This window comes from Dryobates pubescens, chromosome 11, assembly GCF_014839835.1.
Source record: "Dryobates pubescens isolate bDryPub1 chromosome 11, bDryPub1.pri, whole genome shotgun sequence".
NCBI classification, from domain to species: Eukaryota; Metazoa; Chordata; class Aves; order Piciformes; family Picidae; genus Dryobates; species Dryobates pubescens.
The window spans coordinates 7428595-7451459 of NC_071622.1; the positions used below are offsets into that span (position 1 = coordinate 7428595).

The 22865-nt window shown below is 45.1% G+C and overlaps 1 protein-coding gene across 1 annotated transcript in view; it reads left to right on the forward strand.

Moving 5' to 3' along the window:
* Positions 1–7570: 7570 nt before the first annotated feature.
* TESK2 (testis associated actin remodelling kinase 2) overlaps positions 7571–22865 on the forward strand; it is a 91335-nt gene continuing 76040 nt past the window's right edge. The window contains exons 1-2 of the mRNA XM_054165558.1: positions 7571–7815; positions 16708–17011. Coding sequence (XP_054021533.1) covers positions 16790–17011 — 222 coding nt within the window. The 5' untranslated portion in view covers positions 7571–7815; positions 16708–16789. The remainder of the gene's footprint in view (positions 7816–16707; positions 17012–22865) is intronic.

Below are 22865 nucleotides of genomic sequence, written 5' to 3' on the forward strand. Positions count from 1 at the left end.
AGAAGTAGTTAGGCTTGTACAGTTTTCCTACTTCTAAGGGGATTTATTTTAAGTGCCTTTACAACTTTTTGGTAAGTTCTAAGAGTCCTCCCCTCTCCCCAGATGCTGCAGGGCTGCGTGGCAGAGCAAAGCCTACTCCGCACTAGACAGCTTTGGGCTTTCGGCGCCGCAGCGTGCATCCCCCAACCCATCTCCTCAGAGCCTGCCAAACCTCACCAGCGAGGGATTAGGGCATTTCTACCTTCCCCAGTACCCGTCCCTGAGGAGGACATGAGCTCTGGGGTATGTTGGCACTGCTGGCTGTGACTGTGGCTCACAAGTGTGTCCAACACCTGCAAGCTTCTGACTCACATCTTTCTTCTGATTTCCCTCTGGAGATGCTGAAACGAGATCCATCTCATCTGGCTTATAGATAGCGGCTCTCAGTCGTCAAGGTTACCAATGTCTCTGCTTTAATTAAGCATGCAGACATTGCATGGAGTATTTGCAACAGCTGGGGGACAAGGAGAGCATTGGGCCGGTACTCCCCAAGGGGTTTGTGAGCAGCACGATAAACCTGGGCAGATGAGCCCCCCTGCAGGTCACTGCTATTACTTTAGCTGGTCTTTACACTCATTAGGATTGTGATTAACACACTAATGAGGCACCTTCAGCTCCCCATAGCATGGAAGGGGCGGATGAGAGCAAGGAAATCGACTGCATCAGCATGATGGTGTTTTTGCAGTGCGCCTCTCGCACCCTGGAGAAGAGAGGAAAAAGAAGGGGTACTTCAACATCCTGCTGGTGCATGGCCACTTTCTCATGAAGCAAGCAAAGATATTCCCCTCAGATACCAGGCAGCAGCTCCCTATGCCTGTGTGGGCTATACAGGGGTTACAGAGGGGCAATATAGGGGTTACACAGGGGTTCTGACATGATCAGGGCGTGGTTTCTCTGGGCTGTTCTCAAGAAAGACTGAAGGTCTGGGTAGCAACAAGAGCTAAGGACTTAGAATAACTTCTGAAAGAGTTTTGTGCTAAAAAAAAAAAGGCATAAACTTCTGCCAGTGTCATGCTCTCTCTTGCAGTGGATTTATTTAGCTCCTGTCCTTTTGTTTCTGGCTGGCAGCCAAAGCAAGGCACAGAACAGAGATGATAATGTTGATTATGTTAATTTAATAGGAAGGAGCAGATAATAGAAAATAAGTGAGTGGAAAATAGTGGCAGCCAAAGGTCTGAGGGGAAGTAAGGGCATATAGGTAAGGAGGGAGGGAGATGTTGACCCTGGGAGAGATGTGAAAGCTCAGTGCTTGGGCTGTGTCCCCCAGCCTGGTGTATGACACAGGCTGACCACCCCTTGAGTGAGCACAGCAGTGGTGTGGATTTGGTCTCACTGCCACTATCACCCCAGCAGGGACCTGTGCAGTCTGAAGAGTGATGACCTTTTTCGCACAGCCCAGTGGGGAGTGGTCAGAGCAGTGGGAGTCCTGAGCCCTGGGGTGGCAGCTGTGGGGATGTGGGTGGTTCACTGGACTCTGGGCTCATGTAACTCATCCTTTTTCTTGTGCTTCAGTGTGTGTGTCCTCCCTTTGCTACCAGGTACTGGAAGCACCACTGATGCACGTCTCATCCTGCCCTTGTAGAGAGCCTGCTCTGTGCCACCCTGCACACCTGCTTTTTCAGGAGGTCTAGGCATGATCAGAATTGATCTTGAGGAAGACAGGATAATATATCACCCTCAGACATCTGCTTTCTCACTCGCCAGAAGCACTTTACTGTGGAATGGGCAGAGGGGCTGCTCATAAAGGAAGACAGTTTGGCACTTGGAGGGATTTTCAATTCTCAAGGGATCTGGTAGGCAACTGACTGGAGCAGAAGAGCTAATCAAAGGTGAGTCACTTCCCCCTGCCCCTCCCCAAGGTTGAAACATGAAACCAGCCTTTTATGAAAGGCAAATTAAATCACACAAGGCAGAGCCAAGAAAAAAGAATTTATCAAAGAGAAGAAGATGCTGCTGGGTGACTTACAGGCAGACAGAGGGAGCATTTGCTCAGCAGCCCGGGATATTACATCTCCTCTGTCACACCTCCAATACAAAGAGCACTGCCATTCATCTATTTTTAATAACAGTGACGCAGGCAGTGAACCTGAATTCAAGGCTGAGAGCTTGTCTCCTTCCCCCTGTGTATCTGTCCTGACTCATCTTCCTTTCCAAGGGCCCTTCACAGCTTCTCAACACAGCAAAGGAAGAAAGGAAAAACAAAACTGAAGGGAGAAAAAAGGTCAGGGAGCAAAGCATCAGAGACTGAGAACTGTTCAGGGAGAGGAATAATAAACACTGTGGCTTTGCTGTCTGAAGAGTCTGTGGAAAATCAAGTGACTAGGGCCTGTATACAGGGCAAAGCTGATCCAAAAGTGGGATCTCTCAGGCAGCCAAACAAGGATCCAGTAGCATCTGGATGCTTTTAGGTCAAGCATTGCAGAAAGTTCAGGCTGAAAGAAGCAGGGGCAGAAGTGAGGGTGTGCAAGCCCAGGGTGGCAGTAGGGAACAAGCTGAAGAGCTCTGCTCTGCCAGAAATCTCTGATTTCAGTGCCCACATGGGGCTCTGTGCCATTGTGATTGTGGAGTAAAGGGCAGCAAGTGTGAGGAGTGCAACAGGAGGGGAGGCTGTTTTGCAGCAAAAAGCTATACTTTCATTCCAGAGAGGAGTTGGGGCACAAAGACAATGCACCAGGCAATGCAGGAACCGCTTTGGGTCTCGGTATGAGACAGGAGAGGTGGGCCCAAGCTGTTCCAAATCTGTATTTCTGCTAGTGGGTGTTACTGTGAGTATGCTTTTGTCAGATGTTTAAAGTTTTTCCCCACAAAATTGGTATTTTGGTGTCAGACAACCCAAAAACTTAGGGGCTCTTGAGAATAGCCTTGACCCAGGCCTGGGTCTCACCCTTTGCCCCGCCACTACTATAGGCTGGAGCATGGTCTGATAGGTTCTCCCTAGGTCTGAAGCCACCCAGGCATGGTAACATGGGATCAGTCCTGGCTCACCACATGGCTGGGAACATTGTGGAGCAGGCTGGAGCAAGTCCTTGCCCACAGTACCCCTATGAGCTTGGTTATAGTCATGCCACTACAGGCTCTGAGTTGAATCCAGGACAGCAGATGGCTATGATGAACGGGCAGGGGAGCACAAGACCATGGTGCTGGTCTCAGCATGGCAGTTGCCTAAGTGCATATATCCATCTGCCCCAGCACAAGCCCTCCCTGGTTCCTGAGGCAGGGTGTCTGGCACTGCTGCCAGCCTCCCAGCTGGGTTCTGCTCAGCCTCTTGGAATGGGAACATGAAAGATGCTCTGACAATCTCACAGTTGCCAGGTCTCGCGCAGAGATGTGCAGTGCCAGGTTTGGGCTGACGTGGCAGCACGGCTTTGTGCACAAGGACATGCTGGTTACCTTGTCAGCACCAGTGGTGAAACAGAATCGTTAATCCTGTTCTTCATCAGCAGGAATGTAAATCCTCATCCAGAGGACAGCATGCAGGCAGCCCCACAGAGCCCCACTTGCTGCCAGGAGGATGGTCATGGCATGACAAGGAGCCTGCTATCCAAGTGCAGCTGCAACTATGCTTTTTGCTGCTGAGAAGAGGTATAAATCAGAGCAGAATTTGACCAATCCTATCTATAGAAGGTGCTTTTCTTTGATGGGTTTCATTACAAAAATATCGAATGAGTTGAATTACTAAAATGCCCAATCTCATCACAGTGCTGTGAAGTTAACTCACTGTATTGGTTCCCTGGAAAGGGAGAGAGAGAGTCCCTGTTGCCTGACACTTACTTAGTTTTGGAGCCCAGAAGACCCCTCTGTCAGGGAAAACACCTGCTCTGCTACAGTAGAAGCAAATTTAGGTGTCTGCTGTTGGGAAGGAGAAATCTCCCAACTTCTCTCCTCTGGGGCATTTCCAAAGCCGGAGGAAGGGAATTCCCCCTCCTGCCTGCTCTCACCCAACTTCTCTCATGTCTATTTTTATTGCCACCCTGTGAGTTAACCCATGGCTGCTCTTTTTGCCAAACCGGTTACATTTAAAAGGCCAAAGTGATCTGTCTGGATCTGAGAGCAGAGAAGAGCAAACCGCAAGCCACAGTGCTGGCTGTGGAGTGGCTGACTATTGTATGGGGCAGCCAGCCCGGGGGCAGCTGGGGGAACGGGAAATACCCGCCATAAGCACAGCTTCCTGCGGTATTCACAGGTTGTGTTACGCTTCTGGGAAGAAAGAGAGAGATCGTTAGGACGAAGTACACTGTGACACCTGCAAGACTTCGCCTTTGATGAATCTTTTTGATGAGTCTCCTCTCTCTAGGAAACAGGAGGAAGACCACAAAAGTCACTTGTCTTCTGTAGATTTTGTGGGCACAGATTTGCCAGGGTACTTCTGGCAGCTGCGAGGAGGGACGGTGTGCTTTCTCCAAGATTCTGCTGCTGCTGCATGCACACACACACACACAGACACACACACACAGAGACACACACAAAGACACGCACAGACACACACAGACACACACAGAGACACTCACAGAGACACGCACAGACACACACACAGAGACACACACAGAGACACACACACACAGACACACACACACAGAGTCACCAGCAAACCCCATGGTTTTGCTGTTTAAAAATGTAGGCTTTACCTTTGAGATAAAGCCTCAGGAAGAGTCTAGCTTACAGGACTATCTTATTTCCCTCTCAAAACAGGAATCATTAGTGGCATACAGCTCAGGACCTCATGCGATGTTACACTGAAATACCTCATGAATGTTTCCAACTGAGATTTAAACTGAGTCACACCGGTGTATTTTAATGACGTTACTTGGGATAAATGCTTATTCCTGGGTATTACCAGTAAGACATTTGCAGGCCAAAAGCAGAGACAACGTATATCATGTTTGGGAAGCAGAAAAGAGGTGAAATATGTGCCGAGAAGCTGGGGGGGCAGATTTCATTTGCTTTGGTGTTTCGTTCACAAAAAGAGAAGTAATAACAACCTACCACCAGATGTCACCTTGAAGCTAACTAATAGCGTCCAAAGCGGCGGCGACGAACGATACCGGGGGAGAAGCGAGGTGAAACGAGGGGTACTGGGGGTTCTTTAACGAGATGGCTGCACCCTGGTACAGCGAATAACCACGGAGATGGGGATGTTTCAGAGTTGGTTGTGTACAGTCTTTTCAACTTGCTTAGATCAACCCTAGCAAGATTTAAAGCACTGTAACTTTGAACCATAACATTCTAAAATGTAGTCTTGCTGAAAACCCCACTCAGGATCTCGGTTCTGCTTTAACAGATGACACTGATGGGTCTGAGTAGTTCCATCTGCCTTGACCCTGATTAAAATATGATGGATATGATAATAATTGTTTAATGGCTTAATTACAAAAGCTTTGCTGCACCCTGTGTTTGAGCTCTCATTAGAATAGATGTTTGCATATGGTTGATATTGACATAAAAGAGTGTGGGAAAATTTCCCATGAAGGAAATCCAGAAGGAAAATGAAGGAAAGAGGACAATTTTTTTACCCCCACACAAAGTACTTTCAATCTGTCACCTGTGCAGAAATGACTTCTTTCTTTCCTTTTCTTTTTCATTTTCTTTTATTTTTCTTTCTTTCTTTTCTTTCTTTCTTTCTTTCTCTCTTTCTTTTCCTCTTTCTTTCTTTCTTTTTCTTTCTTTCTTTCTTTCTTTTTCTCTTTCTTTCTTTCTTTCTTTCTTTTTCTCTTTCTTTCTTTCTTTCTTTCTTTCTTTCTTTCTTTTTCTTTCTTTCTCTCTCTCTTTCTCTCTTTACAGAGAAAGTGTCACTCTAGGCTTGGGTAAAATCCTGAGACTAAATTCAATCAACAAATTGGAAAGTAGATATTTTAATCCAACCGTAAGGATAAATCTCTGTTCACTATTATTTGTAGAGTTGGTGCTAATGTTTCTAGCATGAAACTTCCTCAAGCACATTTTGGATTGAGCTGAGAAGATTAGATGTAAGCTTAATGACAAAGGATAATGAGAAAACATGCTACATGATGGTGTAGTAAGGCTGAACAATGCTTTCTTGTTTGATACCTATTTCAGTTACAACTCTGCTGGTTTTAACTGTTTGGGATTTGGCTATTCTATCCAAGAGTCTGCAGCAAATGAACTTCGTTTCTCAAAGAGTTTCAGTAAAAATTTATAGCTCAGCTTTTGCCAAATATGAAGTCAGGGTAAAAATCAGTCCCTTGCCAATGTAAAACAAAACCAACCCCCCTCACAGCCATTTAATGAGATGTTCTTGTCCTGCCGTGCTTTGGAAAGGATACTCGAAGTTTGGCAGTGTATCCTAGCAGGAAGAAAGGTATCTCTTTCTGTACCTGTTAAAGGCTGCCTACATGTGGGTAAGTTATAGTTTGAAAAATAACAGTCTGTATGCAAAAAATCACAGCTTGGCAGCCAAAATCTCAGAATATGAGATGTATTAAGCAGGCTACAGGCAAGGACTCGAGGGGCCGAGCAGGACGTTTTGTGCAGCGTGCTGCTCTGATGCCACCAATAGCACAGCTGGGGTGTGGGCAGCTGGTGAAAAAGGGAAGAGTTCGAGTAAAATGCTGAAGTTGCAAGACCCAGAGGGAGAAATAGGCCAGAACAAGGGATGAATCCTGTGGGAAACTTAGTAGGAGGGGAGGTAATGAGAGGTAATAGCAGCAGGGATGCCGTCACGGAGCCCAATTAAGGTCACTTCACAGCCGGGTGTTGCCCCAGCTGTCTATAAATGACTCTGCGGGCGGAGGAGTGACGGCTGGTGGCGGAACTAGCTGTGGTGCCAGTTGGGCTTTAAGGCGAAAAGCCGGCAGGACCTGCAGCACGGATGCCCAAGACGGCAAGATCCGACGTCCGCGATGAGGCCCGCGAGCCGCCACGCAGCCCCTTCCAAAGAGGACGGGGATAATCGAGCTCCTCGGCCGGACAGGCAGTCACCGGCAGACGGCCATCCCCTGACGCAGACCGCTGGGGCTTCTCCGCCGCCGACTTCTCTCTCCTCAGTGCCCCGGCCGCCGTTGCCATGGCACCCGCGCACGGCCTGCTGGGACCCGCTGACCCTGACCCGGGCCCGATGCCCTCAGCGCTCGTTGGGGTGCCCGTCCCGCTGACAGCTTCACGCCCACCACTGCCTATAAACATTCGAGGATTGGCTGTTCCTCCCGTCCGTCATCACGCGCACCACACTCCTACTGGCTAACTCTCTTATTTATAATTCGCCCTCAGCAGCTGGCCACTGAAAGCGAGGCGCCCCTAGCAACGCCTCTCTTTCTTTCCTGCCATTGGCTCCTGCTCTTTCCTCGGGAGTTGCTCTCCCTCACATGGTTGGTCAAGCTGCCTGCCTTTCAAGTAGCTTTTAACCAATTAGAAAGGGGCACTCACGTAGACTATCTGACATTGCTTCCACCCTCCTCTTCTTTCTCCATTGCCTGAGCGCCACCGTCCATCTAGCTTTGCCAGCCGCCGATTAGCTGCTGGGGAGGGGCGGCTCCTAGTCGGGTGCCGCCCCGGCGCTGTGGGCGGCTCGGCGGCGCCGCTCGCCGGGGGGAGGGCGGACGCGTGAGGAGGAGGTGGCAGCGGGGGAGGAGGAGGAGCCGCGGCGATCACGGCCCCGGGTCCCGCAGCTGGGCTCTCTCCTCACATGGGGCCCCCTCGTTTGCTGCAGCGGCGAGGCAGACCCTCGCCGGGTTACTGAGGGGCCGGCGGGCTGGCCGCGAGTGGGGTATGCGGCCATGAGAGCCCGCGCCGGCCGCAGGCCCTGCTGGCGCCGCCGCTCAGGTAACGGCCGGCGCGCTGCGGATGAGGGCGCGAGCAGAGAGCGGGACTGGGGTCGCGTTTCTGCGGGGTGACCGGCGAGGGGATGGCCCTTGGGGGCGGGGGGCACCCACTGGAGGGGATGAGGGAGGAGAGCAGCCGCTTCGGGGAAGGGGCAGCCGGCGGGGTTCCGCCGCCTCTCCTCGGCAGTGCGGCGCGGTGGGTGCTGCGTGCTGAGCAGGTGCGTGAAGGGGCTGCGTTCGCGCCGGGGGCGAGGCGTGAGGGCGAGCGAGTGCTGCGGAACGCCCGAGCGCTGCGGGGAAAGCCGGCTGCGCAGACCTGTGCCCTGATCCGGGGGCAAGGGTCTGCCTCGGCACGGCTGGGATCTTTGCCCAGCTGCGTGAGGATTGCCTTGACAATGGTCACTTTGCCAAGATGTGTGAAAACCTGACTCGGGTTTTGCTATTTTAAGTGCTACCCTGTAAGAACGCATGAATCAGGCTTTAATGATAGGCTTGACTGTTGAGGTGTATGTGCACATATGTTTGCTTTCTGGCCGTCAGATGAAAGGTGCTGTATAAATGCAAGTGATCGCTCTTAATGTTGCTTTCCTTTGAGTGTCATGGGAACTGTGTTCTCTTCAAGTGCGGGGCATCTCCCGCTTGTGTATTCCGATAGGTGTACATGGATAGTCGAAGCTAAAATTTCAAGAGTGTTGAACTGAATTTTGTTTAAGTTTCTGGTTGTCCCCCTAGAAAAGCCTTACAGCCGCTCTTTAAGCTAATTTATGAGACTCTTTATGCTTCATCTGAAATTATTACTACTTTTAGTAGAGATCAGAGTTCCAGCATATTATATTGTCTGCAAAATCAATAGACTTACAGTTCTATGGACTTCATTAGGCAGTGGAATTTACAACCTAAGATAAGATTTTTATATGAGAAACTCAGCTATGCCCAGTGGATTAGCCATAAGCCTTTCCATTTAGTCATCATCTTTGGAAATTATTGTTGCATGCTGTGTCCTGATAGGCCAATAAAAATGTCATTTCTGACTCTTGAAGGAGTGTACTGTACAGCTGTAGACATGGCTGTGTAATTCCATTGTCCAGTTTGGTTTGTCTTCATGCAGAACGTGAGCAGCTTGAGCTGAAGGCACAGGGGTGTGATCCCTGTACGTGGTGGCAAGTGTGCACTCTCCTGTGTTCTTTCCTTGGAATTTGTTTTGTGCTGTTTGATTAGGATGAGCTGCTGGCAGTGTGAGTGGAGCAGGAGGTAGAGATGAGGCAAACCTTACTTCAGTGCTTAATTTTTTTTATAACTATGGAAGGAGAAAGTTGGTCCAAATGAGGTGTTCTGGTGATACAGGCCTCCTGTGACCTAGTTACACTCTCCAGTTCTGTGCTTTTGCCATTGCAATTCTTTATGCAAATGATTTCACAAATTCATGAAAGAAATGCAGGGTTAAAAGGGAGAGGACTGTTGCTTCTGTGTCTGCTGCAGAAGAGAATAAAGCTTGTGGTTCAGTTGCATCATAGGTTGTCTTTCTGTATTCTTCCTGTAGCCACGGCCCATGCATTTGCACAATGGCAAAGTGTTTTACTGTATACTTGCAGCATGGGCTCTTGCAAGCTGGCATAGAAAAAGTGCTCTTCTAGGCAATATCAAGAAAGGGTAACTTGTTTGTTTGTTAAAAAAAAAAAGGCCCTTTCCCTGCATATTAATTCCCCAATGTATTCATTTGAAGTTGTGTATTTATCATTAAGTACATCTAATAATCAGCACACTGGATCCATCTGTTGTCTGTGGCCAAGTGCCCTTTCTGACTTAGGTAGTCTAAGCTTCTTTTCATATGGTCCTATCACTTTTTTTTTAAGTTGAACACGTTTCTGGTAGGGGCTAAGACACTTTTTGATTGCCTGATTGGTTGCACTGTAGATCTGTAATAGCTCTTGCAACCAGGAGTCGAGTTAGTTGAGGTAACTTGCCTTTTGGAGGCTGACTACAGATCTGTAGCTCAAAAACTGAGTTACTGTTCTTCCTTGGTACCCAGGGTGCTTCAAATGGATGTGTAAATACCAGCAGGCTCCAATGTCTCTAATACAACAGCAGATTTGGGGAGCTCTGCTCTCACTTCAAAAATTGGTAGATAGTTAGTCAAGATTATGTTGTTACCATTCCCTTTGTGCAGCCATTACCTGAAGTAAACACGGTACTGAGTGTTTCACTGTGACATGAAACCAGCTTCAGCTGTATTTTAAGGGTAGATTACAGAATGTGGTTTAAGTATTTGTATTTTTCCAGTAGAATATCATCTCCACAAGTATTGACTGCCTTGTGTGACGATGTATAAATGTAAGGTTGTGTCCAAGAGAGGTTATTCAGGTATGTAACTCAGCCTGCTTACTTTATTTTCATCACCCTTTCAAGCATTCCTGCTTTCTTTTCTTGCCTTTGCTGTGTTAGGTTGTCTCACAGGGTGCATCAAAACAACAGAAAATTGCTCCTTGTCTCCTGTGAACCTCCCCCGTAAGCCTGGCAGAGACTGAGGGGGAAATTTCTTGATTATTGAGATGTTACAATACCTGTTGGTTTTGGAAGGCTTTGATCCCCTTTTTCTCAAGAGCTAAGCAAATGTCAGCCTGCTGACACCTGGAAGGCATGAGCTGCTTCTCAGTGTCTTCACTGAGCTCTGTTTTGTTAGGCAAACATAATATATTAAAATTACCCATCTGAAGCAGCAGCTGTGTATAGTACATGATCTCCTCGAGTGATTATTTAACTCTAACAATGCTCTGTCACTAGGCTAGAGTCTGTCTGCGTTGTGGACTGGAGCGACTAAAACCAGGCCAAGAGAGGATGTTTGTAAGGTCCTTCTATAGACATTTAGTTTTACTTGGATCCTAGAAACTGTTGGCAATTATATTATGGGCATAAGGATCAAGTAGTTTTCTGTTTGGTTTTGGGTTTTTAATATTCCTCTCCCTGCCTTAGTTATATTTGCTTTCTAAATATGTGTCAGATTATGCCTGTGCTTGTTGTAAATATTTCTAAACCTACAGCCTTGGCCCTGAATCCTGAACTCTGCAGTAAGTTAATGGCTAGTCTCTCTTACTGGTTTCAAACTTGGCCATAGTCACAAAATAAATGAACTGTTTGTCTCAGCTTAGCCTCTTATGGAGGTTTGTTTGCATTATAAAACCACCATGCAGTGTAGCAGACTTGAAGTTTCTGGAGCGGTGTAGTAGGGCTAGCACAGGTCTGTTCTGAGGAATGTCAGCTCTAGTTGGGGGAAGTTTATGTTATGACAGTACTGGCTAGAGCTAGGAATTATCCCCTACAGGGGACATGAAATTAAAGCAAAATGTTATCTAAATGAAAATAGGAAGAGCTGGGATTTTCATGTTTGATTGCAGTGTCATAACTAAGACTATAAACTGGACCCTGAGATTTATCCTGTGAAAGTAGTGAAAAACACTTGACCTTCAGAATGAGCTGGACCAAACATAGTGAAAGCTCTGATACTTGTATCTACTTTGTCTGTAAATATTTGAGTCTATCTTTCTCCCAGAGTACAAGAAGCTAAACCAAGGAACTTTCTCTGCTAGGAAAGTAGATAACAGCAGTTGAGAATAGAAATGTGAAATGCCTGGCTCTTTGTACCTGTTTGATTCCTTGTGGTTTATTCCCAAATGTGGGCTTTTTGTGTTTTCCTTCCCTCCTCTTCCCCCCAGGCTAATGACCTCAAAGTCATTTCAGTCTTTGGAAGACTTAGATTTTCACATTCTTTCAAAGCTTTTCTGAAATTTGCACATTACTACAGTGAATTCCAAACCCCCCACCCCCTCCCAACCCTCCCGAGTTGTTATTTTGTTGAGTGTCACTTGCCGGCATCATTCCTTCATGTTTTTGTAGTGTTGGGTTTTCAAGCTACATCAGACTCTGCCTTTAAATAGTTAACTCTTGGCAAATGACTTATGTCAAAGCTTTGGCATCTTGTTCTTCAGAAAACCTTTACAAATTAATAACATGCATCCACGGGATTTATTGCTTTCCAGGCTGAATGCCTAGCGACAGTCTTCTGTGTCTAAAAATGGTTCTTGTTGTTAGGGCCATCTTTGAGGAAATGGTGAGTTTGACATTTGAGTGCAAATATGCACATATTTATAAAGATGCTGGGGACAGAAAATGTCTTAGTAATGAATTGATTTTTTTTTTTTCTTCTTTTAAAGGATCTTGTTTTATACCCTGAAACATTGAAGGGATAGGATAGGATAGGATAGAATAGAATAAACCAGGTTGGAAGAGACCTTCAAGATCATCATGTCCAACCTATCATCCAGCACCACCTAATCAACTAAACCATGCAACCAAGCATCCTGTCAAGCCTCGCCCTGAACACCCCCAGCGTCGGCGACCCCACCACCTCCTCAGGCAGCCCATTCCAGTGGGCAATCACTCTCTCTGTGTAAAACTTCCTCCTAACCTCCAGCCTAAACCTCCCCTGACGCAGCCTGAGACTGTGTCCTCTTGTTCTGGTACTGGTTGCCTGGGAGAAGAGACCAACCTCTGCCTGTCTACAACCCCCCTTCAGGTAGTTGTAGAGAGCAATAAGGTCACCCCTCAGTCTCCTCTTCTCCAGGCTAAGCAACCCCAGCTCCCTCAGCCTCTCCTCATAGGGCTTGTGTTCCAAGCCCCTCACCATCTTTGTTGCCCTTCTCTGGACACACTCCAGCAAGTCAACCTCCTTCCTAAACTGAGGAGCCCAGAGCTGGACACAGTACTCAAGGTGTGGCCTAACCAGTGCAGTGTACAGGGGCAGAATGACCTCCCTGTTCCTGCTGGCCATACTGTTCCTGATGCAGGCCAGGATGCCATTGGCCCTTCTGGCTGCCTGGGCACACTGCAGGCTCATGTTCAGCCTACCATCAACCAGTACCCCCAGGTCCCCCTCTGCCTGGCCACTCTCCAGCCACTCTGATGCTGCTAAAATGCCTTACTCATGGGTTGTTTTTTTTTGGTCTGTGAAGTATAAAACATTAAGTACTGGTTAATATATGTCACCTGTTAGTTCTACTTCGATGTGTGGGGTATAACTTGATGTATTATTGTGGTGTTTCCATCTTTAAATATTGGCAGGCTTAGGCATTGAATTTGAAAGCCAAACCTCTTAATTATTAAACTGAAGAAATGCTGATAGTGTTGGTATTTATAGTAATTTCTGTAATGAAAAAAATCAGTGCATTTGTGCACTGTTCTTAATATTATATTAGCATGTTGTGGTTTGGGTTGCTTTTTTTGTTCTTGAAGGCTGTTTTGTGTTTGTTTCCCCAACCCCCACTCTCCCCTCCACCCCTGCCCTTAAAGACATTAAAATGTGTCAGGGCATGAAGCAATCTGCAATAGTGCTTTTCAGTAATGTAATAATAAATGGGTGAGTAGAGCAGGTATGCATTTTGAGGGGTGTCTTTCTGAAGAGTTTTTGTCCCAGCAGAGTGTATTTTTGCCTTTATAAAGATGTCAGAAAAATTGGGGCTGAAAGCTGAGAACTTCTTGGGAAATGGCTTTTAGAGTGTTTATTGTCTTTTTCTGTGAATTGGCTGTTGAGCACATCTTAGCAGTTTTGAAGCTGATTTTTAATACCAAAAAAACCCCCCACTCAAACCTTTCAGTTGGTTGCAGGGTTTGTGCAGGGTAGTCTTGGATTCTGTTCAGTGCACTTTAATTAACCATACAAGGTAGTAAATTAAAGTACCTCAGACTGACTTGACAGTCAATTAAACCTTGGTTGATTTCATTGAGAATGTGATCATTAGTGTAATTGGCCAAAATGACAGGAGGCCCACTTGGAATTGTGCCCACTTGAAATTTTTCTCTAATTCTGTGTATGCAATCCTGGTCAGAATACTAGACAAATGGAGCTCTATCCTAATAATTTCCAAGAATTTCATGTAGCTGTCTGGAAAGAAGGCAAAAGTGAAGGAACGGGTTAGTTGGGAATCCAGATGGCAAAACCTTTTGGGGTTTATGTTGTGTGAAGTACTTTGAATCTCTTCTTCCCTAGTGGGATTTGTGTGGAGTTTTGCAAAGTTCACCATGTGATTTCAATCAAAAGGACATGGATGTGTGAGGGAGAGTTTTATTTAGTTATTTATTTAGGTTAAATATGTTGAGAGACTAAGCTGAGAGCTGGTATTTGCATACTTGAGACAGAGTCAGGCTTTTCCTATTGTTTCATATTGCTTACCTAGCTTGGTGTCTTCACCTGGTTAAGACAACAGCACTCTTCCTTGTTTTGTTTTTACATAGTCTGCTTTGCCTGAGAACCTAAACTTGCAGTCCTGGTTGAGGAGTTGCTTTAGTTTCCTGGGCTGTAGTGCGGGTGTGTTGCTTCACTAGATTTAGCAGGGCTGCCTAACAAGCTCCAGGGTCCACTTCGTGCGGTGTTACTGCGGTACTGGAGTGTCAGACTGTGCATTTGTGGGTCAAATGCTTGCTTCCTTCCTTGGAAAGTCTCTAGTGCATGTGGGTACTACTGTGATGCAAATACATGCTAAAAAACTGTTTCTTGAATTACTGCAGGTTTTCTGGTCCATCTCCAAAGATACTTTCACCTCCTGTTCCAAAAAACTCATTTGTTAACACCGTGGGTTCCTGTCTATCCTCCTCCCGTAGACAGTTCTTTCTTAATCTCCTTGGTCAGTAGCCAGATGATAGTTTGTTCCTTCCAGACCAAAAGGAATTATTTAAGCATGCTTTGAAAATTTCTGGGCATCTTCTCTATAGCTGAGTAGGTTCTCTGGGCTATTTTTCTCAGCTGGGGAAATATAACAGGCTTTAACTTCCTGTGGTGCTTCTGTACCATTTCCAGACCCTCGAGGCTCATGGGGCAAGAATATGAGGTCAGAAATTGGATCCTGATCTTCTGTGTGGCAGTTGGCCACCCATAACATTGGACTATGTAGTGCTATCATCTGAAATGTGAAGTAAGCTCATCCATGTGGGAGTCTGCATATAAAATTCCGTAGCAATGCCACGGCATGGAATTTGATACAGATTTTCTTAATCAGGCCCTGGTAAGGCTCTTTTATACACACTGACTCCCATTTGGAGGGGTGAGTGTCAAGATGTTTGAAATAAACATCCTTGAAAAATACAGTGGTGTGGGGGTTTTTTGTTTGTTTGCTTGGGTTTTGGTTTTGTTTTTTTTTTTGCGAGGAAAACCTCAAATTAATTCCACACAGTTCAACAGAGCTCACTTTTGAAGGCAGGGAAGGACTATGTTTTTCTGATGTGCTGGCACAGAGCATCTCTGAAAGATACACTGCACAGAGAACATGAGTGTATCAGCACTGCTATATATTCCAAGGACAGCTGGTATGCCTGCTTTTGAGAGGCTTTTCAAATTTAGGATATTGTTCAAGTTCTGTACATCTGTGTAAGCAGAAGTATAATTGCCTGGCCTGCTCGCTGCTTTGTGATTATTTTGTCCACCATTTTTATTCTAAAAAGAAAAGTACTGTTTCTTTCCTCTCCTTCCAGTTTTTCAGTCACCCTCAGGGGGGGAAAAAAAAAAAAGCCAAGCCACAACAGTCTATCCTCTTTGACTGCTCACTTTGTTCAGGTTTTGTAGGGGCTCACCAAATTGCTGTAAATGAACAGTTAAGTGTGGAAAAGAATAACCAGCTCCTGAGTCTAGGGTTTAAAGGGGGGGGGGGGAAAAAGTAGGCCACCTGTCAAGTCTGCCAGTCCAGGCTGAATTTGATGGGCTCCAGAGTCATCCTGATTACTTCATCATCCTCTTAAAAAGAAAAAAACCCAACACCTTACTGTTAATTTTCTCACTTTTTTTTTTTCCCCCTTCTTCTTTCTCCTTTCCTTCTTTTCCCCTACTTGGCAAATGTAGCTTGTTTCCTGTGTTTTCAGTTGAACTGAAATTAATGCAGCTTTACAAAGTGTGTTTGTGGGGAGAACTGTTCTGACAGTTTCTTACCAAAAATGCTTTGGTTTTGTAGCAGAATTGTTGATGTTTTATGCATTTGGGGGTTAGATCTCTAGTGAGTATAAACTTGTGTTAAGGATTGGCCTTCGAACACCAATAGGTGGAAACTTCAAAGGGTTTGGTGCTCCAGTTAATGTTATTGACAGTTGATAATTTTCCTTATGTCAACTAAAATTTGATCAGCTTTTTTATAGTTAGGAATCCTTTGTTCAGTCTCTAATGGAAAATGGATTCTTTCCATAGTGGTAAGCTGGTCAGAGGAAGAGTTCAGTAGGTTGTCTGCCTTCACTGATGATGCTGTATGGTTGGTTGTGGTTCTATTTTTTCCTTTTTTTTTTTGTACAGAGGAGGGCAACAAAGCTGGGGAGGGGTTTGGAGTACAAGCCCTGTGAGGAGAGGCTGAGGGAGCTGGGGTTGCTTAGCCTGGAGAAGAGGAGGCTCAGGGGAGACCTTATTGCTCTCTACAACTACCTGAAGGGAGGTTGTAGCCAGGTGGGGGTTGGTCTCTTCTCCCAGGCAACCAGCACCAGAATAAGAGGACACAGTCTCAAGCTGCACCAGGAGAGGTTTAGGCTGGATGTCAGGAAGAAATTCTTCACAGAAAGAGAGATTGGCCATTGGAATGTGCTGCCCAGGCAGGTGGTGGAGTCACCATCACTGGAGGTGTTTAGGAAGAGACTTGATGGGGTGCTTGGTGCCATGGTTTAGTTGATTAGATGGTGTTGGATGATAGGTTGGACTTGATGATCTCTGAGGTCTTTTCCAGCCTGGTTTATTCTATTCTAATCTATTCTACTTTGATATCTTCTGCCCTCCCCCTGCTTATTCCCTGAAAGTGTTGTAAGCTGTGTTGGTGTCCTGTCAAACTTAGTAGATATGTTTGCAGTAATGTAATCTCCCTTTCTTGTGTTTTAGGATCCAGCCAGAGTAGCGGAGACGGCAAAGTACCTAAGATGTGAGCAGTCCTCCCTTTGCAAAGTCAAATCTTGTTCTCAAAATGGACCGAAGTAAGCGGAACTCAATAGCAGGATTTCCACCACGCTTGGAGCGCGCTGAAGACTTTGATGGTGGCGCTGGAGGAGAAGGGACTGCATCCCAGATCGGAAGAGTTTGTACCTCTTCGTACAGAGCCCTCATAAGTGCCTTTTCTAGACTCACTCGTCTTGATGACTTCACATGTGAGAAAATTGGCTCTGGCTTCTTCTCTGAGGTGTTCAAGGTGCGTGTTCAGTTCTTTCCTCTCTTTGTGTTGATTGCTTCGTGTTCGGTGCTGAGAATGCACGAGAGTATCTGCCGAAGTACTTTGCGCTGAAGTCAACTGTTTGTTCTTGTATTTGCTTTGCTAAGGATGGATGAGTGATGAAGAACTTCCAGATACTTCCTCTGTCACTCTTCCAGCAGCTTTTTGTCAGGTGTCATTTATCTGGGGAGTTGCACAGCCTATTTGGGAGAAAAAGTGAAACCACATTTTTTTTCCCCCACTTTTTTTTGTTTGTTTTTAACTTTTGGTCTCTGCCAATAGTATTTTTGCCTTCATGCAGTGCATTAAACACCAATGGCTATCAGTCCTCTGGACTGTGAATGTCCTCAATTTATCTGATTTATTAGTTTTGTGGGATTGTGCTCATACCTTTGGTACTCTTTGCCTGCCAGCACTAGATGTGTGTGTTAGGAGATCTACACATGATTACTGGATCTGAAACCACAATATTTATTGCACTGAAGTTAAAACTAGCTGCTCTTCTGTTTCTTTTGCTGCTTTCATGCTATGCCTCTAATTCAAATAATCAGAGATTGCTTTGAACTAAGTAGTATGAATAAGAAAATCTGATGTTGTCAGTGAATTGCTGCTATGAATCTGGGAAGTGGGTAGATTCTTGGTAAAACAATCTGTGAAACCATACAGGCAACCCCAGGTTTATAGTGCTGATGGTATTTCTGCTGTTCTGACTGTTCTGGTAGGGCTTATCATAGAGGAATAGGACATTGAGTTGTCTTCCAGGCTTTCAGACATTGCAGAATAATTTGTTTCCTTGTCCTAGTTCCTGACGTGAAACAAAGTCATCCTCCAAATTATTTCCATTTCAGCAAAGTGCCAGAAACCTTTATCTCCATTCCACTACACTTCACATGGTCTTTTGTTTAAGAAATTGAACCAAACCCCCTCTTACCCAGCTTTATGGCCATGAATAGGTGTGTGAGTCAGAAAATGAAAATTGCTTTGGTACCCAAAGGCATTCAGATCTCCATAGATGACCTCTCTTCTTGTGTAAAGGCAAGTCACTCCACAGAAGTTCTTCTGTTTAGCTAGAGAATAAAATTTAGTTTCCACTAACTTAAGATTTTTGTTCTTTTAGAGGGGCAGCCATGAAGAATTTTTCTTTGGAGTGTGTAGGATTACTTGGCTCTCTATAAAGCCAGCCTGTATACCAACTGAAAGCAAGGTTTTTGTTTAGGCTTGTTTGGTTTTTGGTTCTTATTTACTGTGTTTGGAAAGCCTTCTGTAGTGCATTTTGTAGCAACTGTTTCTGTATCCAGACATTTCTTAATGTGAAATACACTGATTTTTCAAGTTCTGTGTGCCACAAGAGGTCATCTTTACAGTCTTTCTGACTAAGGTGCTGAGAACTGTCTAAGGGCAGCAATACACTTGAGTCATCTCTAAGTAACTGGAGATTAACAGACCTTGATTTGTGTGAATTAAAGAATTCAAGTTTTGGAGTAATTTTATTCACAGAGAGAGTTGTTAGCCATTGGAATGTGCTGCCCAGGGAGGTGGTGGAGTTGCCATCCCTGGAGGTGTTCAAGAGGGGACTGGACATGGCACTTGGTGCCATGGTTTAGTCCTGAGGTCTGTGCTGACAGGTTGGACTTGATGATCTTTGAGGTCTCTTCCAACCTTGGTGATTCTGTGTTGCTGATTAGACATCCTGTCTTTTTCCTCTTCTGTAAATTCAGGGGTTTGCCTTCTTGAATGCCTGGATTTTCCAGTGCTTAGTTTATGGATTTATCCTATAGTGGTATTGCCAATCATAATTATGTTGGGACTTCAAAAAGTTTTCTAGTTGAATGGCTGCATACTTTGTGAACAGACATACTGGGAGGAATAACTAATGTTCTACCATGCATTGGTGAAGAGTATCATGGGGAAGCACCCTGAGGCAAGGTGCTTACATCTCCAGCAGAAGGGTACTGTATTATTGATCAGAAGCCACTGTTTTTCCCTTGCCTACTTTTGTTGCCTGAAAGTAAAGGTAAATTTCCAGCATTTATAGGAATTGATTTAAGATTATCTTACTTAAGATATCATTTGGTTTAGTCAGGTAGTTGACATACGAAGCTGTTTGAGAACTTGTGTTGAGAGAAATCCCTGAGAAGCAATTTGTCCTCCTGTGCATAAATAAGTCTGCTAACTCTTTAAAAACCTTCCCCTGCCATTCCCCTTTAAGTAAGCCAAGCTAGACATCACATGGTGCCAGTCTGCAATCGGTGGTATTACACTAAGAGACATGGTTGTAGTCTGAGTATCTAGTGTCTGTTTTCCCAGAAACAACCACAGACCTCCTGCAGGGAGACAATGAGTGATAAAGCCTTTACTTTCACATCAGTTTCAAGCAAGGTCTTGCTTCAGTTTTGGCACAAAGGGATGAGAATGCCTTAGGAGCTTATCTTAGATGCAGTTCCATGCTCATTTAAGCAGGTTTCTGTTCTGCTAGTTTATCAGCTTGACCACCTCTGTCATTAATCCTGCTGTGCTGATGATCAGATTTCATGCAAGAACCTTGATGTTCTTCCAGGAAGGAGAGTCTCATGGTTTGACACAGTTAAAGTTCAGTCTGATCTGCAGGCTTCTGATCTGCAGGCGTCCAGCTAAACGATTGAACTCCAAAGTGGTTCTGAATTTTTCTCTGCTTATTGCATAAGTAACTTTACAAGAGCAATGAAGCCCTCCTTTTAAATTACCAAAAGCATCTTAAAAAAACTCCTGTCACCAGAGCTCTATGAGATGTATCTGTGGTATTGTGAATATCAGACACTGGGTTCACTCAAGCGATTTAGCCAAGAGTGCTTGGACTGTTCTGAGGCTTTGGGATTTTTGTTTTGCTTTGTAACTGACAATTGTGTTCAGAGCTTTCTTCTCTCCTTTTCTGTGGAAACCCTGTTTTAAAATGTATCCCAGTGAAGAGGAGCTTCCTTCCCTTAGTTTGAGAAGAGGAGCACATTACAGCTTAGATGTATGTATTAATGGTCATATGTGCTATGGATGATCTTTTAGCATTTCTGGTGCATCTTATGGATAAACTAAACTTTATTCATCATAATGTATTGAGCTAGTAATTTGATTATAAGACTTCAAATTCACATTCACCTGCATACTAAGTGCTACAGAAACTTCTAGATAAACTGAACTTTGTCAAACTATTGCCAGTCTAGTCTGAATCATCTGGCTGACTAGTGCCTGTTCTAATTTTCAATGCAAAAGGCAGCACACTGCCTTAAAACTGAGCTAGGCATTTATATACATGCACAATGTCCAGCCATGATTTCAAACCTTTACATTCCTAACTAGGAAAACCAGTGAGGGTTGATGGGGCTAGAAGTAATTGTGGGGGAGAAAGGCATCATACTGCAACTAAATACCGTATTAGGAAATAGATACTACTAATTACTAAGTATGTGTTGGAATAGAAGTCAGACTAAAATCCAGGAACTTTTTCTATTCAAATAAATCTTCCATGTACAAAGCCAGCACTAAATATCCAAGTTGCTATAATTTTTTTTTTTCAGATGTTCTTGTTGGCTCTGAGGTCTGTAGCTGAAATTTTGAGAGAGATTGTAATTACTTTGTTGTGTTGGATGGATGTTAAAAATGGACTTCTTGCAGTTTGTTATTCATGTCTGCATGGAAATATGGATCCAGCTGTGCAAAATCAGTGCCCTGTGTGTTTGCATGTTGGGAAAGCTGTGTTGCTGTACAGGTGTGGTCACTGGGGAATTTGAGGGTTTTGATTGTTGAGGAATGGTGAAGTCTTATGACAATCAGGGAAGAGCTCCTTGTTTTGTCTTGGGTGGTTCTGGATGTTAAAGTGTTGTTCCATTGCAGACAGTTTTTCTGGTGTTTTAAATACTCCTGGCCATCTAACTAGCACCACTACCAAAAGTCAGGAGTAAGAAAGCAATTTTTTTGGAAGCCTCCCCTTCCCAATAGCTGGAGATTTGCCATGTATGTAATAAGGAAACCTGTGATTTCTATTTGTCAGGGAACATGCTGTGACAAAACTGCTGAAGTTAGAGCAGCCTTCCAAAGATTATCTTTGGGACAGGCAGAGATCAAATTGGAAGATAGAACTCAAGTCAACAAGGCCAGAGTCTTGACCACCTTGAACTGTGCTTTTGACCTTGTAGGAGTCAAGAGGTCTACTATTTGAAATTAGTCATTAGAAGGGGGGGGGGAAAGTGTATCTTATGGAATACTCCAAGAAATATGTCAGGGTAGTTGATATCTTAAGCATAGGAAGGTTATTCAGGTGAGCAGTGAAAAAAGTACATAGAAGCAGTCAACATGGTTTTACCAAGGGGAAGTCATGTCTGACCAACCTGGTAGCCTTTTATGAGGACATAACCAGGTGGATAGATGATAGTAGAGCAGTGAATGTGGTTTATCTTGATTTCAGTAAAGCATCTGACACTGTCTCCCACAGCATCCTTGCAGGTAAACTGAGGAAGTGTGGTCTGGATGATTGGATAGTGAGGTGACTTGAGAACTGGTTGAAGGAAAGAAGTCAGAGAGTTGTGGTCGATGGCCACAGTCTAGTTGGAGCCCGGTATCTAGTGGAGTCCCTCAGGGGTCAGTAGTGGGACCAGTACTACTGAATATGTTCATCAATGACCTGGATGAGGGCACAGAGAGCGCTGCCAGCAAGTTTGCTGATGGCACCAAACTGGGTGGAATGGCTGATACACCAGAGGGTTGTGCTGCCATTCAGTGGGACTTGGACAGGCTGGAGAGTTGGGTAGGGAGAAATTTAGTGAAGTTCAATAAGGGCAAGTGTAATCTTGCACCTGGGAAAGAGCAACCCCAGCTATCAGTATAGGCTGTTGGAGAGTAGTGAAGGGGAAAAGGACTTGGGGGTCCTGGTGGATGGAAGGTAGACCATGAGCCAGCAATGTGCTCTTGTGGTCAAGAAGGCCAGTGCCCTTCTGGGGTGTGTTAGAAGGGGAGTGGTCAGTAGGTCAAGAGAGGTTCTCCTCCCTCTCTACTCTGCACTGGTGAGGCCACATCTGGAATACTGTGTCCAGTTTTGGGCCCCTCAGTTCAAGAAGAACAGGGAACTGCTTGTGAGGGTCCAGCACAGAGCCATGAAAATGAATAAGGGGGTGGAATATCTTCCTTACAGGAGAGACTGAGGGAGTTGGGGCTCTTGAGCTTGGAGAAGAAGAGACTGAGGGGTGAGCTCATCAATGGTTATAAATACGTAAAGGGTGAGTGCCAAGAGAATGGAGCCAGGCTCTTCTAGGTCATGCCTAGTGACAGGATAAAGGGCAATGGGTGGAGGTTGAGGCATAATAAGTTTTATGTAAACATGAGGAAAAATTTTTTCACTGTGAGGGTGACAGAGCCCTGGAACAGGCTGTCCAGGGGAGTTGTAGAGCCTCCCTCTCTGGAAGTATTCAAAACCTGCTGGCATGCGTTCCTGTGTGACCTGCTCTAGGTGATCCTGCTCTGGCAGGGGAGTTGGATCTTTTGAGGTCCCTTCCAACCCCTAGCATTCTGTGATAACAAAATAAAATACTTGTTTAATGGTGGCTGAGCAAAGACAAGCATATGAACATGAGGTGTTTAAGATGTATTGCAGAATTAACTGGAAAACTGCCTTTGAGAGCTGAAATGCTAAGCAGCTGAACATAGTGTCTCCAAAGAAAAACACTGCGATGGAAGTCAGCCCTTCCATTTCAGCATACTTAATGACAGCACCAAGTGCTGAGCACTCAGTTTATGATCCCCTATAGCTTGAGATTCTTTCTGCAGAACATTTGCATACAAAATTGTTTTGTATTTTTGCAGCAGTTTG